The sequence below is a fragment of the Emys orbicularis genome, chromosome 13 (assembly GCF_028017835.1).
Source record: "Emys orbicularis isolate rEmyOrb1 chromosome 13, rEmyOrb1.hap1, whole genome shotgun sequence".
NCBI classification, from domain to species: Eukaryota; Metazoa; Chordata; order Testudines; family Emydidae; genus Emys; species Emys orbicularis.
Window position 1 is genome coordinate 9,862,257 of NC_088695.1, and position 24,178 is coordinate 9,886,434.

At 54.6% G+C, this 24,178-nt stretch overlaps 2 protein-coding genes across 1 annotated transcript; both read right to left on the reverse strand.

The window, feature by feature from the left end:
- Positions 1–24,178, reverse strand: part of LOC135887969 (E3 ubiquitin-protein ligase TRIM39-like) — a 429,124-nt gene that overhangs the window by 104,373 nt on the left and 300,573 nt on the right.
- On the reverse strand, positions 152–23,472 carry LOC135888077 (E3 ubiquitin-protein ligase TRIM39-like). Its single transcript, XM_065415891.1, has 4 exons — positions 23,447–23,472; positions 20,330–20,537; positions 18,275–18,281; positions 152–711 (listed from the first exon to the last, which is right to left on the reverse strand). The coding sequence occupies exons 1-4, from the start codon at positions 23,470–23,472 to the stop codon at positions 152–154; spliced, it is 801 nt and encodes a 266-aa protein (XP_065271963.1).

Consider the following 24,178-nt stretch of genomic DNA (forward strand, 5'->3'; position numbering starts at 1 on the left):
TGGTTTCGAACAGGAACCTCCAGTTGAAAAGGGAAACTGGCAGCGTCCGGTCAGCACAAAATGTCCAGTTCCTGCAGTAACTGGCCCCCACCACTGGGGGCGGGAAGAGCAGCAGCACTGGGAGGGGACAGTCTGTGCCCCGGGGTCACTGTCAGGGACAGAGATTCCCTCCGGCCTGAGCTGGGACCGGGCAGATTATCAGGGGAGCTGCGTTTGTACCCCCAATGTTGAGATGGGGAGTGAAATAAGGGCGGAGCGTCCCGGAGAAGGTGTCAGTGAAAGTGAAGAGATGGGACCTGTCAGTCACATTGTAAAACGAGACCTCGCCCGCCTCATAGTCCAGGAAAATCCCCACCCGGCTGGGCCTGACGCTCACGGGGAGGGGGGTCGAGGGGGAGGTGCAGGCCGTGTATCCCCCATCCCTCAGCACCACGGCCCAGTATCCATTCCCAGGTGTGTATGTGACCTCCCCCTTCCTGCTCACAGATTCCCTACAAACCTCCAGAGTCCAACCTGTCTTGTTTCCCACCTCCACCTCCCAGTAACGCCTCCCGCCAGCGAAAACCTCAGCGCCCAGGACAATGGGATATGTATCAAATCTCTCAGGGTTGTCGGGCAGATACTGGCATGTGTCTCCATCTCTCACACGTTTCCGATCCTCAGACAGGATGAGGTTGGGATTTGCCATGTCTGGATCCAGAGTCACGTCCACTGGGGAGAGAGTCAGAGTCAGTGCCGGGGGGAGGGGCTGGTCACTGGAATCAAAGGGAAATTAACCTGCACCCCCATTAACGCTGCTGGGGGGCGGTTTGTTGTCTGAGTGGACTCAGGGCCCCGAGACAATGAGGGGGAAAGGGCAGGAGGAGTGGGGGAGGGGTGGGAAGGTGTCAGTGGGGGCAGGGGAGAGAAGGGGACAGGAGAGAGGCAGGTGACAGGAGAAGGGGGAGGGGAAGGCACAAGGGCAATGGGGGGCAAGAGGAGGAAAGAGGAGGGTGAAGGGAAGGGCTGGTTCCCGGGAGCTGCAGGGGGTGAGGGCAGGGGTGGGCACCAGGGAAAAAGAAGGGGACAGACCCCAGGGGCACAGGGAAGGGGAGGGCACCAGGGGGCAGAGGGATCTGAGGGAATGGGGGGGCTCCAATGGGGCAGGGGGGCATAAAGGGGAGGGACTGGAGCGAGGGGATGAGGGAGTGGAGGAGCTGACAGGACCATGGGGTGTGGGGGAGGGAATGGGCAGGCACCAGGGGCACAGAGTGAGGCAGGAGTCTGGGGGCAAGGGGCTGGCTAGGGCAGGGGGCGTCACCAGTGGGTATAGGAGGGCAAGAGGAGGGGCAGGTGCCAGGGGCTGCAGGAGATGGAGTGAGCAGAAAAGCATGTGCCCGGTGGCAGAATGGGGTGATGGGTGGGCACAGGGGGGGCCTAAGAGGGAAGAGGAGGGGCAGGCATCAGGGCCATAGAGTATGTGTGAGAGGCAGGACTGGTGCCAAGGGAAAGAGAGAGATGAGGGGAGGAGTGGGCACCAGGAGTCCAAAGGGTGGGCTAGAGAAGGGGCGGGCGGCACTGGGAGATGGGGGGGGAAGAGAAGGGGCTTGCACCAGGGGACACAAGGGGTGAACAGCGGGGCAGGCGCTAGAGAGGCAGAGGGGGAGTAGAAGGAGGGGCTGGCACCAGGGGAAAAGGAGGGGATGGGAGAAGGCACAGGTGACAAGGGGACAAAGATGGATGAGGGGTAGGACAAGTGTCAGAGGGGCATGGGATGGGGCAGACCCCAGGGGACAACAGTGGTGTGAGGGAAAGTGCACTCATAAAGGGGGAGAGGAGCATGAGGGGTGGGTGCCAGGAAGACAGAGGTGGGGAGAGGGAAGGGATAGTCACTAGGAGGGATAGGGGGTATCAGCAGAGGGGCAGATGCAAGGAGGGGAGAGAAGATAGGAGTGGGCACCAGGGGGGCAGAGGGAATGTGAGGAGAGGGGCAGCATCCAAAGGTTAGGAGAGGTTGAGGGGAGGGGAAGACACCAGGGGACCCTAAGAGGGGCAAGGGAAGAGGTTTGCACCAGGCAGGCAGAGGGGGCAAAGGAAGGGGCAGGCACCATGGAAGCAGATGGGGAAATGGTAGAGATAGGCCTCAGGGGGGAAGAGGAGGAGTGAACAGAGGTGCTGGCACCTGGGGACTAGAGGGGGGTGAGGGTTGCAGGTTTCAGGGAGGCAGTGGGGAGGGGGAAGAACTAAGGGGAAGGTGGTGGGGGGAGGGGTGCGAGGGAAGGGGCAGGCACCAGGGGGTGGGGGCAAGGGAAGGGGCTTGTGCCGAGGGGAGAGGTGGGGGCCAGGGCAGGAGAAGGAAGGGGCAGGAACCAGGGGCAGAGTGAGGGAGAGACAAATTCCAGGGGGGAGGGGACAGTACTGGGGCATGGGATGGGGAAGGCACCAGGGGCAAATGGGGGAGTTGACGGAAGGTGTGGTTATCGGTGGGTGCAAGGGAAAGGGAAGGGATTAGTGCCAGGGGGCTAGTGGGGTACACAGGGAGTGGTGAATGCCAGGGGGCACAGGAAGGAGAGCCGATGGGCAGGCAGCTAATGGGCAGGGGGAAGGGCAGGAGCTAGGGGGACAGTGGTGTAGCATGAAATGGGGCAGGCAACAGGGAGAACAAGGGGCCAGATGATGGGTCGGTATCAGGGGTAGAGGGGGGCAAGAGAAGAGGTGGGTGGCAGAGGGGTCGGAGTAGGGGCAGGTGCAGGGGACAGAAGGGGGGGAAGGAGGGAAAGGGGTTGGGAGGAGTGTGTGACGCTCAGTACCTCGGGGGAACACCCAGCACCCCCATGTTCATCTTTATAAAATGATTGTGTGGTATCCAATGCAAAGTTTGTCATGTCGGGTGTCTTTGGAAGGTCATAATGCACTGAGCATGGTTGTTATAGTGATGCTATAGTAATTGTTACAGTAATGTTATAGGTTATAATTTCATGTATATAGTTATGAGTCTGAAAATGTATCCTCATGGTTTAAAGCAAGCCCAGGCAAAAACTCTCCCAGAACAGACAGGCAATTCACACCTCGTCAGGGCATGGATGGACCAGCCCAGCCCCACAGGAACAAAGGACACTGGCTTAGGCAGCAACAAAAGAATCTGTTAGACCCTCAAGGGAGTCACCCCCTTCCCTTGGTCAGTTTGAAACTGTGATGAGGTAATGCTCACCTGGCCCTGAAGGGGTGGGGGCGCAAAGCCATGAGCAAAGAAAGGACATGATAAAAAGGAGAGACATTTTGCCATGCTCTCTCTCTCTTCTGCCTACATCATCAGACACCACCACCACTAATCGACTGAACCACTGATCAAAGGGGAGAGCCTGGCTGAAGAGCCAGCCTGTGGTGAGAAGCATCTAAGTTTGTAAGGACATTGAAAGTGTTAAGATCAGCTTAGAATGCAATTTGCTTTTATTCCATTTGACCAAATCTGACTTGTTATGCTTTGACTTTTATTCTATCTGAAGCAGTGCGTTTGGTTTGCAGTGAGTCAGAAACTCCCCTTGGGAGAACAATCCTGGTACATATCAATTTCTTAGATAAATTGATGAACTTATATAAGCTTGCAGCATCCAGTGGGCAGAGCAGGGTCAGGCTGGCTCCCAGAGTCAAGGATTGGAGTGACCTAGCAGATCACTGGTCCAGCCAACACAAGAGGGGAATGTCACAGAGTGTGTGCCAGGAGATGGGTGGTGAAAGGAGGGATGGGCACGAGAAAGGCAGGGGGTGGGGCAAGTCATGGGTGATGGGGGCAGAGGGGCATGAGGAGAGTGGAGTCAGGGGGCAGAGGGAGTGAGGGAGTGGGCACCAGGGAGGAAGGGGGCAAGAGGAGGGGTAGGTGCCAGGGGGAGTAAGGAAAGGGGTCAGCACCAGGAGGGTGCAGGGGGTAAGAAAAAGGGCAGGTGTGAGGGGGTTGAGCAAAAGGCAGGCACAGAGGTCAGAGTGGGGGGCAATGGGAGGGGTGGGCACCAGGGGGCAGAGAGAGGCGAGCAGAGAGGCAGGGCATGTGGGTAGAGGGAGGTGATAGGAGAGGGGGATGGGGAGGGGCAGGAGACAGAAGGTCAGAGTGGGGCTAGAGGAGGGGTGGGCACAGGGGTCAGAGAGGGGGGTCAGAGGGACGAGTACCAAGTGGGGCTGAAGGGGGTGAGAAGGGTGGGAGCCCAGACAGCAGAGGAGGGGGAGGGGGGGAGGGCATGAAGAGGCAGAGGGTGAGGGCAGTGGCAGGCACCAGGGGGGCAGGTTGGGGGCAAGGGGAGGGGTGGGAGACATGGCAGCAGAGAGAAAAAGGGGAAAGGTTCATGCCAGGAGGTAGCAGGGGGTGAAGTGATGGGTGGGCTCCAGGGTGCAAAAGATGTTTGAGGGAGAGAGGAAGGTGCCAGGATGGCAGGGGGAGAAGGGAGGTGAGTTCTGGGGGACAGAGGTGGGTGGAGGGGAGGGGCACATGCCAGGAAGACAAAGTGGGGGGGAGAGGGGCAGGGGCCCAGGGGATCAGCAGGACGTTGGGGTGAGGGGGAGGGGACAGGATAGAGGCAGGGGTCAGGTGGGCACAGGGGTTGAGGGAAGGGTAATGGATGGGCAGGTGCCAGGGGGATAGAGGGAGGTGAAGGGGGGCAGGAGGGAAGGTGAAGGGAGCAGGCCCCAGGAAATCTCTGTTGCTTTGGGGCCATGTGTGACTGGTTTGTTGCTAAGAGCAGGTTGGTTCCATCCCCACACACACTGTGGGTGCAGCCATGCCCCACGGGGCGCAGATGGGACTCTCGATGCTAGGGCATGGGCAGCGTGTCTGCGCTCGCTGGAAGGCGGCAGGGTAGTGGGGGGATGAGACTTGAGGTGTCCTGAGGGGATCAGAGCCCATTGCTAATGAGGCTGGAGCATTAGCAGGTGGGATGGGGAGGGGGCATTTCCCCACTTACTGCCCCCTCTATCTGGGAGAAGCTGCACCAGGGGCCAGTCCCAGTTCACACCCGGTCAGCGCATCTGCACTAGGGGTTTGCAGTGGGGCACCAACATGGCTGAGACACTGCTGTACCAGGGGCCATAACCCCTCCCCTCACTGGGGTTATGGATCAATAATTACAGGGTCCTTGGACCAGGGGACCTGGACTCTGGGCTCCCAGGTGGGGCCCGACCCACTGGGCTGCAGAATCATTCTCACTCCCACGCTCTGGCCCAGTGCCCATGGCAGTGTTTAGGCACAGGGAGATGTCTTCAGCAGGAGAGATTGAGGGAGCCCCACCTCAGACACCTGGAGCCCAGCCGTTCCAGTCCTTGCCTGGGGCGGGGGCGGGGACGGGAGGGAGAGACCCACATTCCAATTCCTTCCCCACATTACATGGGGGGATTGAACCTGGGGCTCCTAGCTGAGGACCCTGCCACAGGGCTAAAGGCTAGAAGGGAAGCGGCGGCACCTTTTTCTGGTCATTGAAACTATTCAGCAAACTTGACATGGATTCAGGAATAGTTTCAGTCAATCCAAAATATAACTTTATCAGCAAATAAACTATTTACCCCCAAAAGTACACCCAGCTCTATTTCAAATGTGTCCCAGCAACTTAGGAGCCCAAATCCCAGTGACTTGCAGTGAGTGACTGTCAACATCCACAGAAACGCACAGGTACGGGCAGGCCAGGCTCAGGACATCAGCTATGAAACACTCCAGAGCTGCTGTTAAATTTGCCTTTGGTAGAAAAATTTCCCCTTGGTTTCCCATAGCTTTTACTGAAGACTGCGGGGAAAAAGATATGGCCAGTAGTAATTAGTGACACTAACAAGGAGCTAGTCTGAATGCAAGACACCTTAGAAGAGACTAGCTGCAGATTTCTGTGACTTCAGGGGACATCTTTACCTGGTAGTCATGGACTATTTTTCCAGGTATATAGAAATAGTGTACTTGAAAGATGTAACATACCAGCGTGTTATGGAGCAACTGACGTGCACTTTTGGTCATTTCAGGGTTCCAGAAGAACTTGTGACAGAGCATGGACCACAATTCACTGACGTAGAATTTAATTTATCCAAACAAAATATGATCTTCCTCATATTACCAGCAGCCCATATTACTCACAAGCGAATGGAGAGGCTGAGATCTGTACAGACAGCCAAGAATATCCTTCAACAGGAAGTTCCATTCTTTGCTTTACTGAGTTATAGATCAACACCAATAGCAGGTACTGGATATCGTGCAGCACAATTCCTGATGGGAAGACAACTCAGACCTACCCTCCCAACTTTGGAAAAGAATCTATCTCCAAAGTTGCCAGACATGTAGAGAGTAGCCAAATTGAATAAAAAGGCAAAAAGAGCTTATGATCACGTTTACAACAGACATCACTCAGAAAACTACCTGGTGACCATGTTTCTGTCAAACTGGATGGAGAAAAAGAATGGAATTCTCCAGCTGTTGTAAAGAAAAAGAATTGAACATCCAGGTTGTATGTGATCGAGACCAAGAGAGGAGAGTTCAACAGAAACTGTCAACATCTACCGTTTGTTCCTCAGAAAGAACAATCAACTGAGCAAACTCTACTGATGGTGGTTGCAGGACAAGGAGATGACTCAAGGACTCCAGATAGACCAGTTCCAGTCGGTGGAACTAATGGACAGCCAGATGACCAAGCTGTTACCTGTTCGGGTTGTGTAATTAGAAGATCAGCACCATTCAGAGACATCTAACAGACTGATCCACATTGAACTTGAAAGACAGTACGATAATGTAAATATTATAAATGGAAGGAATGTAGAACTTAAAGGGGGAGATGTAATGTAACGCTAAACTGTATTATGCTGTTCAACCACGAGGTAGCACTGTGTGTAAAATACCATATTGAAACTGACATCAGCCAGTTGGCAGAACATGAAAGGATCTTGTGATGAACACATCCGGTGTGTATCTGGCTGAGAAGGAAGCTCTGTAACCAGCTATATGTGCTACAGGACAATCACACCAATGATGAAAGCAAAGTGTTATTGATCACCTCTGCTATGGCCAAAGAGTTGGTCTGAACTATGACATGTTGAAGACTATGGGGAATTTTACCCATGACATGAGCTACATAGAAAGTTGGGGAATCAAACTCCTGGTCTCTTCATACTTTAGTGATAAGAATTAAATTATGGCCAAGGGCCTTGCAGATTTCCTTGTGGCAGCAAGGCAGGAAGTACCCCCCACCTCACCCCAGCTGCAAAACATAACCAAGTGTCAGCCATGGTCAAGCCTATCTTTGAATACAGGTTGGCTCTGAGGGTGGGGGGGAATGCGTCAAGAGGGCTGGCCCTTTTAGGGGAGTCAGGGACCAGACTGCCTGTGACAGGCTCCTGTAAGGGAGAATGAGACAACCCAGACCAACCTGGAAGTAATTAAATCCCTAGGTGGCTAGTTGGCAGCTAAATAGCTAATGAGCCTGATAAAGGGTTACCAGGGCTCAGCTGAAGGGATTCTAGGGACAGGAAGGTGCTGAGGAGAGGAGCTCCCAGGAGAGCTCACCACAGCAAGGAGCCTGGAAGGGGTGTTCCTAGAACAGTGGTCCCCAAACTGTGGGTTGTGCCCCCCAGAGGGTGTGGAGGAACATTTGGGAGCATGGCAGGGCCTGGACCAGCCTCCGTGGGTTGCAGGAATGTTACCCCGCCCTGCTCTGCCCCCAGCTCAACTCCGACCCCACCCTAAGCCTCAGCTGCAGCTCCGGCTCTGGCCTCAGCCACTGTCTCCCGGCCCTGCTCTGGGCTGTGACCTCAGCTGCAGCCCCAAGCATGGTTCCGCACCCGGCCGAAGCCCCTGTCTCCCAGCCCCAACTGTGGGTCCACTCCCAGCCATGGCCCCCGGCTCCTGGCCGCAATTCCAGCCCCGTTCCTGGCCGATCTCCTAACCGCAGCTCCTGGGGTGGGGGCGCAAACCAGGTAAGGGAGGACATGTCCAAAAAAGTTTGGGGACCACTGTCCTGGACAGAGGAGCTCCCCTAAGGGGGAGGAGCTGCCAGAGATGACAATGACAGCAGCAGCTGGAGCAGGACAGAACCCTAGAGAGCTGCCCCCGGCTGGAGAAAGTAGATGCAGAGAATAAAGGCACAGTCTGAAATGACCCCAGCTCCAGGAACAGGGGCTGCAGTCATCTGATTCCACGATGGAAATTAATCCAAGCCCAGCTCCAGGAAGGAGGACTGAGGACTCCTGACTTGACAGTGAGGAGCTTGAGTGAGAGCTGGAAGCTGGAGCAGAGTGAGGGGAAAATATTTTATTTTGGGGTTTACTTGGACTCAGAGTAGACCCCAGCAAGGCACTTTTCTCTCAGATCTTTTGGACTGTGAGGCATAATTTAAGGAGTGCTGAAGAGGGTAAACTGAGGCAAGATGCTTGCCAAGACACCCTGAAACAGCTGAGGGTGGTACCGGAGGGCACCACCCCATGATGAGACTACAAACCTGGAACCCATTTGTCAAGGCTGCTTCCCCACTCTGAACTTTAGGGTACAAAATGTGGGGGCCTGCATGAAAACTTCTAAGCTTAGGATTTTGGAGTCTCTGGCCAGGAGGGATTTTTAGTACTGTACACAGGAGAGCTGTTACCCTTCCCTTTATAGTTATGACACCATTTAACAGAACTGCTGCCCCTTCCCCATGCAGACAGAGCCTCGCTCTCTTCAGTCTGTCTGCGTGGGCCCCTCACCGCAGTATCTGACCCCAACAGAGCCTGCATCACAGAGTGGGAACCAGGAGCGAACACAGCACAGGGTTTTGGGCACCCACATGGCTTCCAGTGTCCCTGTCCCAACTCCCAGGCTGCTCCCGCTCCCCCACAGCCTCCAGCTCCCCCCGACCTCAGGCTGCCTCTGCCCTGTCCTGTTCCCTGGGGGCTGACCCAGGGCCCAGCATGGAGCCATCAGGGTCACTGCAATACTGTCTACCACACCCAGAAGACAGGCACAGGATGGGCTCAGGGAGTGGCTGGTCCCACAATGGGACCCTCCTGCCCCCTCCCCCAATGTTTGCTGCTGCCCTTGCTGGGCCTTGTCTGCACTCAGACCAGGAGCCCTGTGTGGCCGGCAGCCCCTTGTTCTGTCTCTGCAGGGCCTGGCTCACTCCTGGGCGCTATATCAATACTAAGGCCTGGTCTACACTATGACTTTAATTCAGATTTAGCAGTGTTAATTCGAATTAACCCTGCACCCGTCCACACAATAAAGCCATTTATTTCAAAATAAAGGGCTCTTTAATTCGATTTCTGTACTCCACCCCGACGAGCGGAGTAGCGACAAAATCAGTATTGTGAATTCGAATTAGGGTTAGTGTGGCCGCAATTCGATGTTATTGGCCTCCAGGAGCTATCCCACAGTGCACCATTGTGACCGCTCTGGACAGCAATCTGAACTCGGATGCACTGGCCAGGTGGACAGGAAAAGCCCCGCGAACATTTGAATTTTATTTCCTGTTTGCCCAGCGTGGAGAGCACAGGTGACCACAGAGAGCTCATCAGCACAGGTAACCATGCAGGCCGATAATCGAAAAAGAGCACTGGATCTGATCGCTATATGGGGAGAGGATTCAGTGCTAGCAGAACTTAGTTCGAAAAGACGAAATGCCAAAACTTTTGAAAAAATCTCCAAGGGCATGATGGAGAGAGGCCACAATAGGGACTCAGTTCAGTGCCGCGTGAAAGTCAAGGAGCTCAGACAAGCCTATCAAAAAACAAAGGAGGCAAACGGTCGCTCCGGGTCAGAGCCGCGGACATGCCGCTTCTACACTGAGCTGCATGCATTTCTAGGGGGGGCCGCCACCACTACCCCACCTCTGACTGTGGATTCTGAGGTGGGGGGGATAATCTCATCAGCTACACCTGAGGATTCTGCGGAAGGGGAAGAGGAGGAGGAGGACGACGAGCTGGCAGAGAGCACCCAGCACTCCGTTCTCCCCAACAGCCAGGATCTGTTTCTCAGCCTGACTGAAGTACCCTCCCAAGCCTCCCAAGCCAGTACCCAAGACCATGACCCCATGGAAGGGACCTCAGGTGAGTTTACCTTTTAAAATATAAAACATGGTTTAAAAGCAAGCGTTTTTTAATGATTAATTTGCCCTGAGGACTTGGGATGCATTCGCGGCCAGTACAGCTACTGGAAAAGTCTGTTAACGTGTCTGGGGATGGAGCGGAAATCCTCCAGGGACATCTCCATGAAGCTCTCCTGGAGGTACTCCAAAAGCCTTTGCAGAAGGTTTCTGGGCAGTGCAGCCTTATTCCGTCCTCCATGGTAGGACACTTGACCACGCCATGCTAGTAGCAAGTAATCTGGTATCATTGCATGACAAAGCCTGGCAGCGTATGGTCCCAGTGTTTGCTGGCATTCAAGCAACATCCGTTCTTTATCTTGCTGTGTAATCCTCAGGAGAGTGATATCGCTCATGTTAACCTGGTTGAAATACGGGAATTTAATTAAGGGGACAGAGGTGGCCGTTCCTACTGGGCTGTTTGCCTGTGGCTGAAAAGAAATCCTTCGCTGCAGTTAGCCAAGCGCGGGGGGTGGGGGGAATTGGCGCTGAGCTTTTCGCCTTTGGCTAGCAGGGATCTTCCCTGATACCAGCCACGCGGTGGGGGGAGGGGGTACAGCGATCATCCCAGATAACTCATGGCGGGTGGGGGGGGCGGGGGGTTAGTTTGGTTTCTGCAGGGATCTTCCCTAATACCAGCCACACGGTGGGGGGAGGGATAAAGCGATCATCCCAGAGAATTGGATGGGGGGGGGTTAGTTTGTTTTCTGCTGCTGAAAGTTAACAGGAAAACCGCAGCAGTCAACGGGCTTTGCTTGGTATGTGGGAAAGGAGGGTGCAGAAGCCGAAAGACAATGGCTTACCATGGCCGCATGCAAGCTGAATTCTGTTGCCCGGACCTGCGTCTGTGATCTCTAACACCAAAGCCACAGGCACTCAATATTAAGATGGAAAATGCGACCTTGTACTGAAATCACATGTGCTATGTAATGTGAATAGTGTTGTTCACCATGAAAGAGTATAAGCATTGTTCTGTAAAATGTATCATTTTAAAAACTTCTCTCCTTTTTTTCATCCCTCCAGCAGCTGCAAATTTTTCAAGACTCCCTCCTCCGTCCCGAAGGCTATCTCAGATAAGGCAGCGGAGAAAGAGGACGTGAGACGAGATGTTCTCGGAAATAATGGAATGCACCCACAATGAAAGAGCTCATTTGAATGAGTGGAAGGACACGGTATCTAAGTACAGGAAAGATGCCAGTGAACGTGAGGTCATGAGGGACGCTCGAGATGAGAGGTGGCAGGCTGCAACGCTGGGGCTGCTGCGTCATCGAAAGGACATGCTCCGGCGTCTGGTGGAGCTTCAGGAACGGCAGCAGGATAACAGACTGCCGCTGCAGCAGCTGTATAACCTCCCTCCCCCCTCACCATGTTCCATAGCCTCCTCACCCAGACGTGTAAGAACGCGGGGGGGAGGCTCCGTGCACCCTCCCACTCCACCCCAGTGGACAGCCCAACCAAAAGGCTGTCATTATATTGAATTTTTTCAGTGTCCTTTTACTTCCCTCCTATCCTCCTCCCAAACCTCAGCCAGGTTACCTTGTCGGTTCTCTCCCTATGGTTATAATCAATTAATAAAGAATACATGATTTTTAAACGATAGTGACTTTATTTCCTTTAAAAGCAAGCTGTGATTTAAGGGGGGAGGGTGGTTTGCTTACAGGGAATGAGTCAATCAAGGGGGCGGGTTTTCAACAAACAGAACTTTCACACCGTACGGCCTGGCCAGTCATGAAACTGGTTTTCAAAGCTTCTCTGATGCGCAGCGCTTCCTGGTGTGATCTTCTAATCGCCCTGGTGTCTGGCTGTGCATAATCAGCAGCCAGGCGATTTGCCTCAGCCTCCCACCCGACCATAAAGGTCTCCCCCTTACTCTCACAGAGATTGTGAAGCACACAGCAAGCAGTAATAACAATGGGGATATTGGTTTGGCTGAGGTCTGAGCGAGTCAATAACGAGCACCAGCGACCTTTTAAACGGCCAAATGCACATTCTACCACCATTCTGCACTTGCTCAGCCTGTAGTTAAACAGCTCCTGACTCCTGTCCAGGCTGCGTGTGTATGGCTTCATGAGCCATGGCATTAAGGGGTAGACTGGGTCCCCAAGGATAACTATAGGCATTTCAACATCCCCAACGGTTATTTTCTGGTCCGGGAAGTAAGTCCCTTGCTGTAGCCGTTTAAACAGAGTAGTGTTCCTGAAGACGCGAGCATCATGAACCCTTCCCGGCCAGCCCACATTGATGTTGGTGAAACGTCCCTTGTGATCCACCAGTGCCTGCAGCACCATTGAAAAGTACCCCTTGCGGTTTATGTACTGGGTACCCTGGTGCTCCGGTGCCAAGATAGGGATATGGGTTCCATCTATCGCCCCACCACAGTTAGGGAATCCCATTGCAGCAAAGCCATCCACTATGACCTGCACCTTTCCCAGAGTCACTACCTTTCGTAGCAGCAGCTCAGTGATTGCTTTGGCTACTTGCATCACAGCAGCCCCCACAATAGATTTGCCCACTCCAAATTGATTCCCAACTGACTGGTAGCTGTCTGGCGTTGCAAGCTTCCAGAGGGCTATCGCCACTCGCTTCTCAACTGTGAGGGCTGCTCTCATCTTGGTATTCTGGCGCTTCAGGGCAGGGGAAAGCAAGTCACAAAGTTCCATGAAAGTGCCCTTACGCATGCGAAAGTTTCGCAGCCACTGGGAATCGTCCCACACCTGCAACACTATGCGGTCCCACCAGTCTGTGCTTGTTTCCCGGGCCCAGAATCGGCGTTCCACGGCTATAACCTGCCCCATTAACAGCATGATCTCCAAAGCACCGGGGCCCGCGGTTTGATAGAAGTCCATGTCCAGGTCCTCATCACTCTCGCCGCCGCGCTGCCGTAGCCTACTCCTCGCCGCCTGGTTTTGCAGGTTCTGGTTCAGCATAAACTGCACAATAACGTGCGAGGTGTTTACAATGTTCATGACTGCTGTCTTGAGCTGAGTGGGCTCCATGCTTGCCGTGGTATGGCATCTGCTGTGTTCACCCAGGGAAAAGGCTCGAAACGGTTGTCTGCTGTTGCTTCCCTGGAGAGGGGGGAGGATGTACCCAGAACCACCCGCGACAATGTTTTTGGCCCCATCAGGCATTGGGATCTCATCCCAGAATTCCAATGGGCGGAGGAGACTGCGGGAACTATGGGATAGCTATGGGATAGCTACCCACAGTGCAACGCTCCGGAAATCGACGCTAGCCCCGGTACATGGACAAACACCGCTGAATTAATGTGCTTAGTGTGGCCGCATACATTCGACTTTATACAATCTGTTTCCAAAATTCGAATTATATAAATTCGGATTAATCCCTTAGGGTATGTCTACACTACGAGAGTAGTTCGATTTTAGTTAAATCGAATATGTGGAATCGATATTACAAAGTCGAACGTGTGTGTCCACACTAAGGACAGTAATTCGACTTTGTCAGTCCACACTAACGGGGCAAGCGTCGACATTGGAAGCGGTGCACTGTGGGCAGCTATCCCACAGTTCCCGCAGTCCCCGCTGCCCATTGGAATTCTGGGTCGAGCCGCCATTGCCTTCTGGGTAAAAAAATGTGTCGAGGGTGCTTTTGGGTAACTGTCGTCATCCAACCGTCACTCCCGCCCTCCCTCCCTGAAAGCGCCGGCGGGAAATCAGTTCGCGCACTTTTCTGGTCAGTGACAGCGCGGACGCCACAGCACTGCGAGCATGGATCCCGCTGTGACCATCGCTGCAGTTGTGGCCGTTGTCAACGCATCGCAGCTCATCATCGACCTTTCACTGAGGCAGATAGAGAGAAATCAGGCGAGGAGGCTACGGCACCGGGGTCAGGACCTGAACTCCGAGAGTAGCACACGCCTGTCTGAAACCACGACACCCAGTGCCGAGGACATCACGGTGGCAATGGGTCTTGTGGATACTGTGGAACGGCGATTCTGGGCCCGTGAAACAAGCACGGACTGGTGGGACCGCATAGTGCTTCAGGTCTGGGATGAATCCCAGTGGCTGCGAAACTTTCGCATGCGGAAGGGGACTTTCCTCGAACTTTGTGAGTTGCTGTCCCCTGCCCTGAAGCGCAAGGACACCCGGATGCGAGCAGCCCTGACTGTCCAGAAGCGAGTGGCCATAGCCCTCTGGAAGCTCGCAACGCCGGACAGCTACCGGTCAGTCGCGAACCAGTTTGGCGTGGGCAAGTCTACCGTGGGGGTTGTTGTCATGCAAGTAGCCAATGCAATCGTGAAGGTACTGCTGTCAAAGGTAGTGACCCTGGGAAACGCGCAGGCCATCATAGATGGCTTCGCCGCGATGGGATTCCCAAACTGCGGTGGGGCTATAGATGGGACTCACATCCCTATCCTGGGACCGGACCACCAGGCCAGCCAGTACATCAACCGAAAGGGCTACTTTTCAATGGTGCTGCAAGCACTGGTGGACCATAAGGGACGTTTTACTAACATCAACGTTGGATGGCCGGGCAAGGTTCATGACGCTCGCGTGTTCAGGAACTCTGGTCTGTTTAGAAGGCTGCAGGAAGGTATTTACTTCCCGGACCACAAAATAACTCTTGGGGATGTGGAGATGCCTACAGTGATCCTCGGGGACCCAGCATACCCGCTAATGCCCTGGCTCATGAAGCCCTATACTGGCGCCCTGGACACAGAAAAAGAACTGTTCAACTACCGGCTCAGCAAGTGCAGAATGGTGGTGGAGTGTGCTTTTGGCCGTCTCAAGGGGAGATGGAGAAGCTTACTGACTCGCTGTGATCTCAGCGAAACCAATATCCCCATTGTTATTGCAGCTTGCTGTGTGCTCCACAATCTCTGTGAGAGCAAGGGGGAGACCTTTATGGTGGGGTGGGAGGTTGAGGCAAATCGCCTGGCTGCTGATTACTCCCAGCCAGACAGCCGGGAGATTAGAAGAGCCCAGCGGGACGCACTGTGCATCCGGGAGGCTTTGAAAGACAGTTTCCAGACTGAGCAGGGTCACCAGTGAATTTTAAGTTTGTGGACTCAGAACCTGAACTTGCCACCGTTTCTTTACCCAGTTACCGTTGACTATCCTCTCCAGTTACATACCCCCTTCACCCCCTTCCCAAAAAATAAAATCTGTTCTGTTTTGTTAATGAACACCGTTGTCTTTATTACTGTTTTCGCGGGAATGTTTTAAACCTGGGACGCAGACTGTGGCGGGGTGCGGGTTTACTGTTGTGATGCAAATGATGCTTCTAAACTCCAGGAATGACGGGTTCCGCAGTGGTGGACTGGTTGTTTCAACAGAGCCTGCCAGCCCTCCTGGGCGGGACAGCGTGTATGTGTCGGCTATGTGACTGTCTGGCAGGGGGAGGAGGGTTACAGCTCCCCTGCTGCGGGGCTCTGTGATGCATTAGATCTGTAACTGCCCTCCCCCGCCACAAAGTCACAGAGCAACCCCCCCCCGCCCCCCAGAACACGAAAACCACCTCCCAGATTGAACAGGGTCACTAGTCACTGCACTGGGTATGTGTCCTGATCCTGGACCTGACCCCGCCTCTGTACCCTGGTAAAGGTGACTGTCCTGTCCAATTACCATGCCCCTTCCCCTCGTTCAGACAGACTCTCCTCCAAAATAAAATCATGGAAACAGTAATTAACAGAAACGAATATTTTATTATGAACCACACATGAAACGTGGGGGTTGAAACTTGCACGGGGGCTTCTGTGAGGTGTGTAGGAAAGGACTTTTAAAATTTTGGGGAATGAGAGCCTTCTAGTGCTAGAGCAGTCTGCAGGGGTTGACTGAAAGTTTTAACGGCCCTTGCCGCCCCTCCTTCTTTGTACTTTGGGTGAGGGGGGTGTGGGACTTGGTGGCAGGGGAGGGCGGTTAGAGATAGACCGCAGCGGGGCTCTGTCCTCCTGCCTCCGGTCTTGCAGAACATCCACAAGGCGCCGGAGCGTGTCCGTTTGCTCCCTCAGAAGTCCAAGCAGCTTTTCAGTAGCCTGCTGGTCCTCCTGACGCCACCTCTCCTCCCGTTCCATGACTGCTCGGTGCATTTGGGACAAGTTCTCCCTCCACTGTGTCTGCTGGGCTGCCTGGGCTCGGGAACAGCTCATTAGTTCTGAGAACATGTCCTCCCGCGTCTTCTTCTTCCTCCTCCTAATCTGCGCTAGCCTCTGGGAGTGTGCTGACAGGCTGGGTTGGGAGACAGTCGCAGATGTGTCTGTGTGAATGGGAAAAATGGAGTGAATTCCTGAGACAGATAAATGAAGTTGTGTACAAAGAACCTAGTCTTTCTCTGTGAACAAGACCATGCACTGCACCTCTCACATGCGCACTCAGGACAAGGTCGAATTTTCGGCCATCGCCTTCAGTGCCTGGGGTCCTGCAGTGGTCTTGCAGTTATCTGAGAAGCGTGGCAGGACACCTGAACTTCTGTAGCGTGCAATCATGGTAAGCCGTAGACTTCTGGCTGCTTAAAACTGTACTAGTAGCACTGGCCTCCTTTCACATTGAAAGCAATGCCAGTCTCTGCTGCCAGCAATCAGGACAGCATGAACTATGCCCCTGTCCCACCCCCTCGCGGCTGTTCCAGGGAAAGATCCCTGTATGCTGCCCCTCTCCCTCCACCGCGTGGCTGTAAAGCAGTCCCAATACTAACATTCCCCTCCCTAATTCAAAGCAGGGCGTAATGAGCGACATCACCCTGCTGAGGATCTCGGAGTCCCAGAGGGAAAGGATGTTTCGAGAAAGCCTTCAGAAACCAGGGCCGTTTGCCGCTATGCTCTGCAGGGCGATGATACCAGACTATCTGATGGTGTCGTGGCGCGGTAACGTGTCCTACCACGGAGGGCCCAATAAGATCGCCCTACCCAGGAACCTGATGAACAGGCTGGAAATGTACCTTCTTGAGACCTACGAGGAGTTCTCCTATGAGGATTTCGCCTCCATCCCCGGCCATATTGACCGGATTTTCGCGTAGGTGCACTGGGACTAAAGAGTGGAGCGTCTTGGGCAGCATAATCATGACTTACCGGACATTGTAAAAAAAATTTTAAATACTTGGGACTAAATTGTGAAGAGCCTAAGGCAGACAAATCATGAAAAACCCTTTGTTACGATTGTAAATATTCCAGTTTTTTTGCAGTTAATTGTTTACATGTTTAAGCACTTTAATAAACAGCCATTGTTAATATTATAAATATTCTAGTTCTTGTAAAAATAAATGTTTAGATATTTAAAGCACTCACTGCTTGATCCTTCCCCTGATTCTGTCTCCGGGGTAAGGGATGGGGACGGTTGGTAGGGGATCTCGGTAAGGGTGATGAAGAGCTCCTGGCTGTCGGGGAAATCAGCGGTGCCAGCGCTGTCGACTGCCTCGTCCTCCTCATCTCCTTCTTCATCTTCCCCGTCCGCTAACATGTCCGACGAGGAACCTGCCGCGGACAATATCCCATCCTCAGAGTCCACGGTCAGTGGTGGGGTAGTGGTGGCGGCCGCACCTAGGATGGAATGCAGTGCCTCGTAGAAACGGGATGTGTGGGGATGGGATCCGGAGCGTCCGTTTGCCTCTTTGGTTTTTTGGTAGCCTTGTCTCAGCTCCTTGATTTTCACGCGGCACTGCGTTGCATCCCGGCTGTATCCTCTCTCTGCCATGGCTTTAGAGATCTTCTCGTAGATCTTTGCATTCCGTCTTTTGGAGCGCAGCTCTGAAAGCACGGACTCATCGCCCCACACAGCGATGAGATCCAAGACTTCCCGATCAGTCCATGCTGGGGCCCTCCTTCTATTAGATTGCATGGCCATCTCTGCTGGAGAGCTCTGCATCGTTGCCAGTGCTGCTGAGCTCGCCACGCTGTCCAAACAGGGAATGAGATTCAAACTGGCCAGACAGGAAAAGGAATTCAAATTTTCCCGGGGCTTTTCCTGTGTGGCTGATCAGAGCATCCGAGCTCGGACTGCTGTCCAGAGCGTCAACAGAGTGGTGCACTGTGGGATAGCTCCCGGAGCTATTACCGTCGATTTCCATCCACACCTAGCCTAATTCGATATGGCCATTTCGAATTTAGCGCTACTCCTCTCGTTTTGGAGGAGTACAGAAGTCGAATTTAAGAGAGCTCTATGTCGAACTAAATAGCTTCGTGGTGTGGACGGGTGCAGGGTTAATTCGATGTAACGGCGCTAAATTCGACATAAAAGCCTAGTGTAGACCAGGCCTTAGTGTAGACATACCCTTAGCCTGCAGGCAGCGCAGGGAGGAGGCCCAGAGCAGGGCACAGAGGTGGCTGTGGGGCTGTTTCAGCTCATATGCACTGAGAGGTCTCAGGGGGCTTGGTGATGCAGGGGTCCCAGAGGCAACATGGAATAATGGGGTGCCCAGCACTGGCCCTGGGGGGATGGTTCCTCAGCCCCACAGATCTCACTGCCAGGATGTTTCCCCTGAGACTCAGACTCACTTTCCCCTTTGTTAATTTCTCCCCATCCCCCCTGCTGCTTTTGCCCTTCATTTTTTTTATGTTCAAAAACAGAACCAGAAACAATAGGGCCCCCCCAGATGGTGGCCACAGAAAATACTGACCTTAGGACCAGTTCTCCATACACATCTCACACTCCCCATGAGACCCCCTGTTCTCAGTCCAATCTCTGAGCATAGTCCTGCATGTCTGGATCGGTCCCTCCACAGCTGGGATGTGCAAATCCCCTCAGGCAGCCCCCTCCCCCCCCAGCTAGGATGGGGGACTGTGGAAAGTCTGGAGGATGCAGCCACATTAGCATTGGCCTTCCCCCTCCTCAGACGCAGTTGGTGGGGACAGAAATGAGGACACCCCAGGAGCGGGGTGTCTTGAGGGACCTGGGATTGTTCTGGGAGTGGCCAAAATAAAGGCCCACCAGGGCTGATGGGAACTTGGCCCCAGGGAGGGTGTTGTAGGGCCCTGAATGGCAGCAAGGGGCCACGTTTCTCTAGGTCTCTGTCTCTGGTTTGTTTCTTTTACCAGCTGCCCCCACCAGAAGGCTCTGGCTATTGCTCAGGGAGGGGAGGCTGCTCGCTCCTGTCCCTGGACAGATGCTGCTGCAGCCGCCATTGTGAACCAGGAGCCCAGGCCGAGCCGCTGCTGCTCCCGCAGAATTGAGTTTTCCCCTTTAATTATTGAATATTCATATTAAATCTTCTGAATTATGATGCTTTTTTCCATAATCCAATACTGATACTAGAATTCCCTCCAATTTCCTGCCCGTCCCTATAATTCTCAATAAGGCTGTGATTGGGTGTAGTAGTGTGAGTCGGGGCTCTACCCTGCTGGAGGGGGAGGGGAGCCACGCCGACTCACTGCAGACGAAATCCACAGCCGGTTAGCTCAGGACTCAGGCCCTCTGGGGTGGGGACTGAGGAAAAACAACAGTTACCGAGTCCAGGCCCCCTGGAGCAGGGGCTGGACAAATACACCAGTACCGGAGCCCAGGCCCTCTGTAGCAGGGGCTGGGCAAACACACCAGTACCGGAGCCCAGGCCCTCTGTAGCAGGGGCTGGGCAAACACAACAGTACAGGAGCCCAGGCCCTCTGGAGCAGGGGCTGGGCAAACAGCAGTCCAGGAGCCCAGGCCCTCTGGAGCAGGGGCTGGGCAAACAGCAGTCCAGGAGCCCAGGCCCTCTGGAGCAGGGGCTGGGCAAACAGCAGTCCAGGAGCCCAGGCCCTCTGGAGCAGGGGCTGGGCAAACAGCAGTCCAGGAGCCCAGGCCCTCTGGAGCAGGGGCTGGGCAAACAGCAGTCCAGGAGCCCAGGCCCTCTGGAGCAGGGGCTGGGCAAACAGCAGTCCAGGAGCCCAGGCCCTCTGGAGCAGGGGCTGGGCAAACAGCAGTCCAGGAGCCCAGGCCCTCTGGAGCAGGGGCTGGGCAAACACAACAGTCACCGCTCAAGCCCTTTGGGGCAGGGGTTGAGCAAACTAGTAGTTAAAGGGGGCCCAGGCCCTGGGTCAGGGTGGGGCACAAACAGTCACGGCTCAAGCCCTTTGGGACAGGGGTTGAGCAAACAAGCAGGTAAGGGGCTCAGGTTCTTACCTGAGCGTTGGGTGAGGGGGAAGCCTGCCACCCGTAAGTGGGGGTGGCAGGGGGGGACGCAGGCCCACCCACTCCACTGCGTCCCAGCCCGGGGCCCTAGCAGCGATTATTGTCGCTGCCGGTCAGTGGGGTATCCTGACCGAAACACACTGACATCGGCTCAGAGGCCTCTGCAGCCTGACCAGGGTCGGCTACCCCCGGGCTACTTCCTTGTCCCCCCTCAGGGCTTACCTCGGTGGTGGGGCTGGGTTCAGGCCAGTCCACCAGCATCGGCTCCTCGGTGGCGGGGCTGGGGGGCTGGTTCGACAATTCCTCCCCAGGACAGCTGGCAGGGGGCAGACTTGGCTCCTCCTCGGGGCCGCTGGTCCGGGGCAGGCCAGGCCAGTCCTCCTCGGTGTACCGGGTCCGGGGCAGGCTGGGCCAGTCCTCCTCGGGGTACCTGGCAAGAGGGAGGCTCAACCGGCGCGGGGCGTTAGCAGGCGCTTCGCGGTCTGCCGGTGTCTCTCAACCGGGAGCTCGGCCCGGGACGTCTGCTCTCTCCGGCGGGCTGGCTGCTACTGAGCTTTGGTGGCGGGCTTTTATACTTCCGGGTCGGGGCCGTGACCTCGGAGGGGCGGGCCCCGGACCCGGTAGCTCCGCCCACCCTGGGGATGAAGGCAGGTCTACCCTGCCTTCGGGGGAGGGGAGCCACGCCGACTCACTACATTGGGCCATGGGGATATTTAGTATATTTCACTGCAGAAGTGTGGGAAAAACACAAGGAGTCATGGAAAGGTCACTTGGCAAGACCTAATCTGGTTTTAGCCCCAGACGGAGCAGCATGAGGGGTCACTCTCCACCCCATGGGGGCTGCTCTGTGTGTGACTGGGACACTCCTCCCCTCAGGCAGCACCCAGAGTGGTCACAAATCTAAATTTAATTTCCCACCATCATCACCACCTAGGGTGACCAGACAGCAAATGTGAAAAATCGGGACGGGGGTAGGGGGTAATAAGAGCCCATATAAGAAAAAGACCCAAAAATCGGTACTGTCCCTATAAAATCGGGACATCTGGTCACCCTACCACCACCCAGCCCTGCCACTGACACGGGCAGCAGGGAGCCCTGGGTGACGCACATTAACAGGGGCACGGTGGGGGATGGAGCCAGAAGATCCCATGGCACTTGGGGGTGGGGGGCAGCAGCAGAGGAGGGGCAGGTGATTGACTGTTGGGGATTGGGGGCTGGGTTTGGTTAATTATAAATAATTTGGGGGAAGGGGGCACAGTCTGCAGAGGACATTACATCAATATTGAATGCGTAGTTCGGAGTTTAAGGGATCCAGCCCACTGGCCCGTTAGCAGCCAGGCAGCACCGTCCCCCACGTTCTGTTCTGTTCTATTCAGTCCTTACAGCCCCTCATCCCCGCAGGGTCCCAGTGCGTCTAACCGGGCACCAGCCACACAACTCACATTCGTCCCCTGGGATTCTCTCCTGCTCCCTTCTCTCCGCAGTGCCAGGGATTTTCACTCTGTGTATCTGTTGGTGGATGTGGTGCCTGCCATGCTCTGTGCGCTGGTGACTGGGGGCAGGTCTGACACATCCCCTGGCACTGGGAACCCAGCGTGGGGATGTTTGGGGCGGGGGAAGGGTTCTCAGCTCCTGCGGGAGTTAGTCCCTTAGCCTGGGAGCGGCTCCTCAGCAGCCTGGCAGATCCCGATCAGCAGCTCTGTGAGTGCAGGGACCCCACTCCCGCTAAGGCGCAAAGATTCAAGATGATCACACTAGCAGCAATTATTCCATCTCTAGAGCAGGGAGATTGGTTCTCTGCCCTTGACGTACAGTATGCCTATTTCTACATCTCAATCCTACCGTCCCACAGAAGATTCCTTTGATTTACCTATGGGCAGGACTACTGCCAGTACAGAGTACTTCTATTCAGTCTCTCACTGACACCCAAAGTATTCTCCAAGGTCCTCTCTGTCATAGCAGCACATCTACAAACATTGGATATCGTAATCTACCCATATCTGGATGACTGCCTTCTCAGTCCTTCAAAGATGCCCTACGAGCCACACAAAGGACATTTTTGCGCAACTGGGTCTACAACTCAATACCCAGAAATTGGCTTTGACTCCAGTAAAGCATTTGGAGTTTATAGGGGTTGAACTTGATGCAGTTTAAGCAAGAGCATTCCTCCTGTTGCACAGATTCAACACTCTGACCAGTCTCCTAGAGACAGTTCAGGCCAGCCCACAAATGACAGCAAGAAATTGCCTTCATTTTCTCAGGCACATGGTGTCATGCATATATTTGACATCTCATGCCCAATTACATATGAGGTATCTACAGACATGGCACAGATATGTTTAGAGGGATAGCTCAGTGGGGGGGAGGGATAGTTCAGTGGTTTGAGCATTGGCCTGCTAAACCCAGGCTTGTGAGTTCAATCCTTGAGGGGGGCATTTAGGGATCTGGGGCAAAAATCTGTCTGGGGATTGGTCCTGCTTTGAGCAGGGGGTTGGACTAGATGATCTACTGAGGTCCCTTCGAACCCTGATATTCTATGATTCTATGACTCCATCCTGGGCTTCCCTTCCACAGCACATTCCTAGCACATGTCCCTGATCTGCACTGACCTTTCTGCTGCTGGCCTCCCACTGGGGCCATGGGAAATGGCAGGGGAGGGGCCAGCAGACAATTCTGCTTATTGTCAGGCAGCCAGGCCAGGAATTAAAGCCAGGAAAACAAGAATAAAGTAACATGGATCCCAATGACATCTCTATTGGGTCTGTGAAATGACGGGGTTAATGTCACACCCAGCAGCAGCGTCTCAGCACACAAGGGGGATACACAGAGAGAGAAACACAAAGGAAAGTGAATGTCTGTGAGGATCTCATGACTCCCATAGTGTGTGTGGGCTGCTAAATCAGCCGTGTCACTAGGAGTGTGCGATGAAGCCCTTTTAACACTGCAAAGCCAACCTGCTTCCAGCCTCCCCTGTCTGACCCGAGCACAACACTCGCCCAGCTCAGGTTCACCAGCTCCCTCCCCACAGACGGCACGGAGGGCGGGAGCTGCTGGGTACAGAGCAGAGCAAGGAGGGGTTAGGGGTGCGGTTGTACAGGAAGGTGCCCAGGTGAAGGACGTGGAGTTGGGGAGGAGCCGTGTGGTCAGGTGAACACGTGTCGAGAATGGGAGACAAGCTGCCTGGGCTCCTTCCTGTGAGCGGGTCCCATTTACCCAGCCTGGGCCCATCACTCACACAGCCCTGGGGCTGGGCTCTCACTCCCCTTCCCCTGGCCCAGCCACCGAATCACCTTCGTCAGCTCACTCCACCCCTCATTGCACTGGGACCAGCTCCCTCACATGGCTGAGTCTGTAGCGCCGAGCATCCCGTACAGCAGGGCCCCGGCGCTCTCACTCCTGCCTCCGCGCTGGCCCCTGGGGCTGTTTCACTCCCCTCCATGGGCAGAGACTCCCCCAGGGCAGGAAATGCCGGGAGGTTCCCATCTCGGAGTCAGATAACACAGTGAATGGCCCTGAGAGGACCTGGGAATCCCCCAAACCCACTCCCCCTATTGTGCAGACAGCCCTGCCAGGTAACGCTGAGTGGGGCCCTATCAGTGCAGATAAAGGTCTCTCTTGTGCTGGTCACTGTGTGTAAGAGGGATGTAAATTCCTTTATCAGGCCCTGGTCAGCATCCCAGTCACGGCCCCTCAGTGACACCACAGACAGATCTCTATCGCAGTGACTGGCTACAAGAGCTTCCTGAACCAACGCTTCTTCCCCAATGTCGCTGAGATCCAGGTCTCAGCGCGGCTCCCAGAGGCTGCTCAAGGAGTGTTGTAGGGCTCCTGGGGTAATATTGCAGCAACAGTGAGACACTCAAACCCAGGAGGAAATAGGCAAAATTTGGCCCCATCCCAACTTTTAAATGGGGGATGGGTCATCCTGGGAAGTAGACACCAGAGGATATGCAGGTAAACAGGTCAATAATAGTTCCCTGCAAAGCAGTGTGGGATAGCTATTGGAGGACTGCCAAAGTGGTGTGCAGCAGGATTGTGTGCACTCAAACAATAGACGGATGGAACTTTATT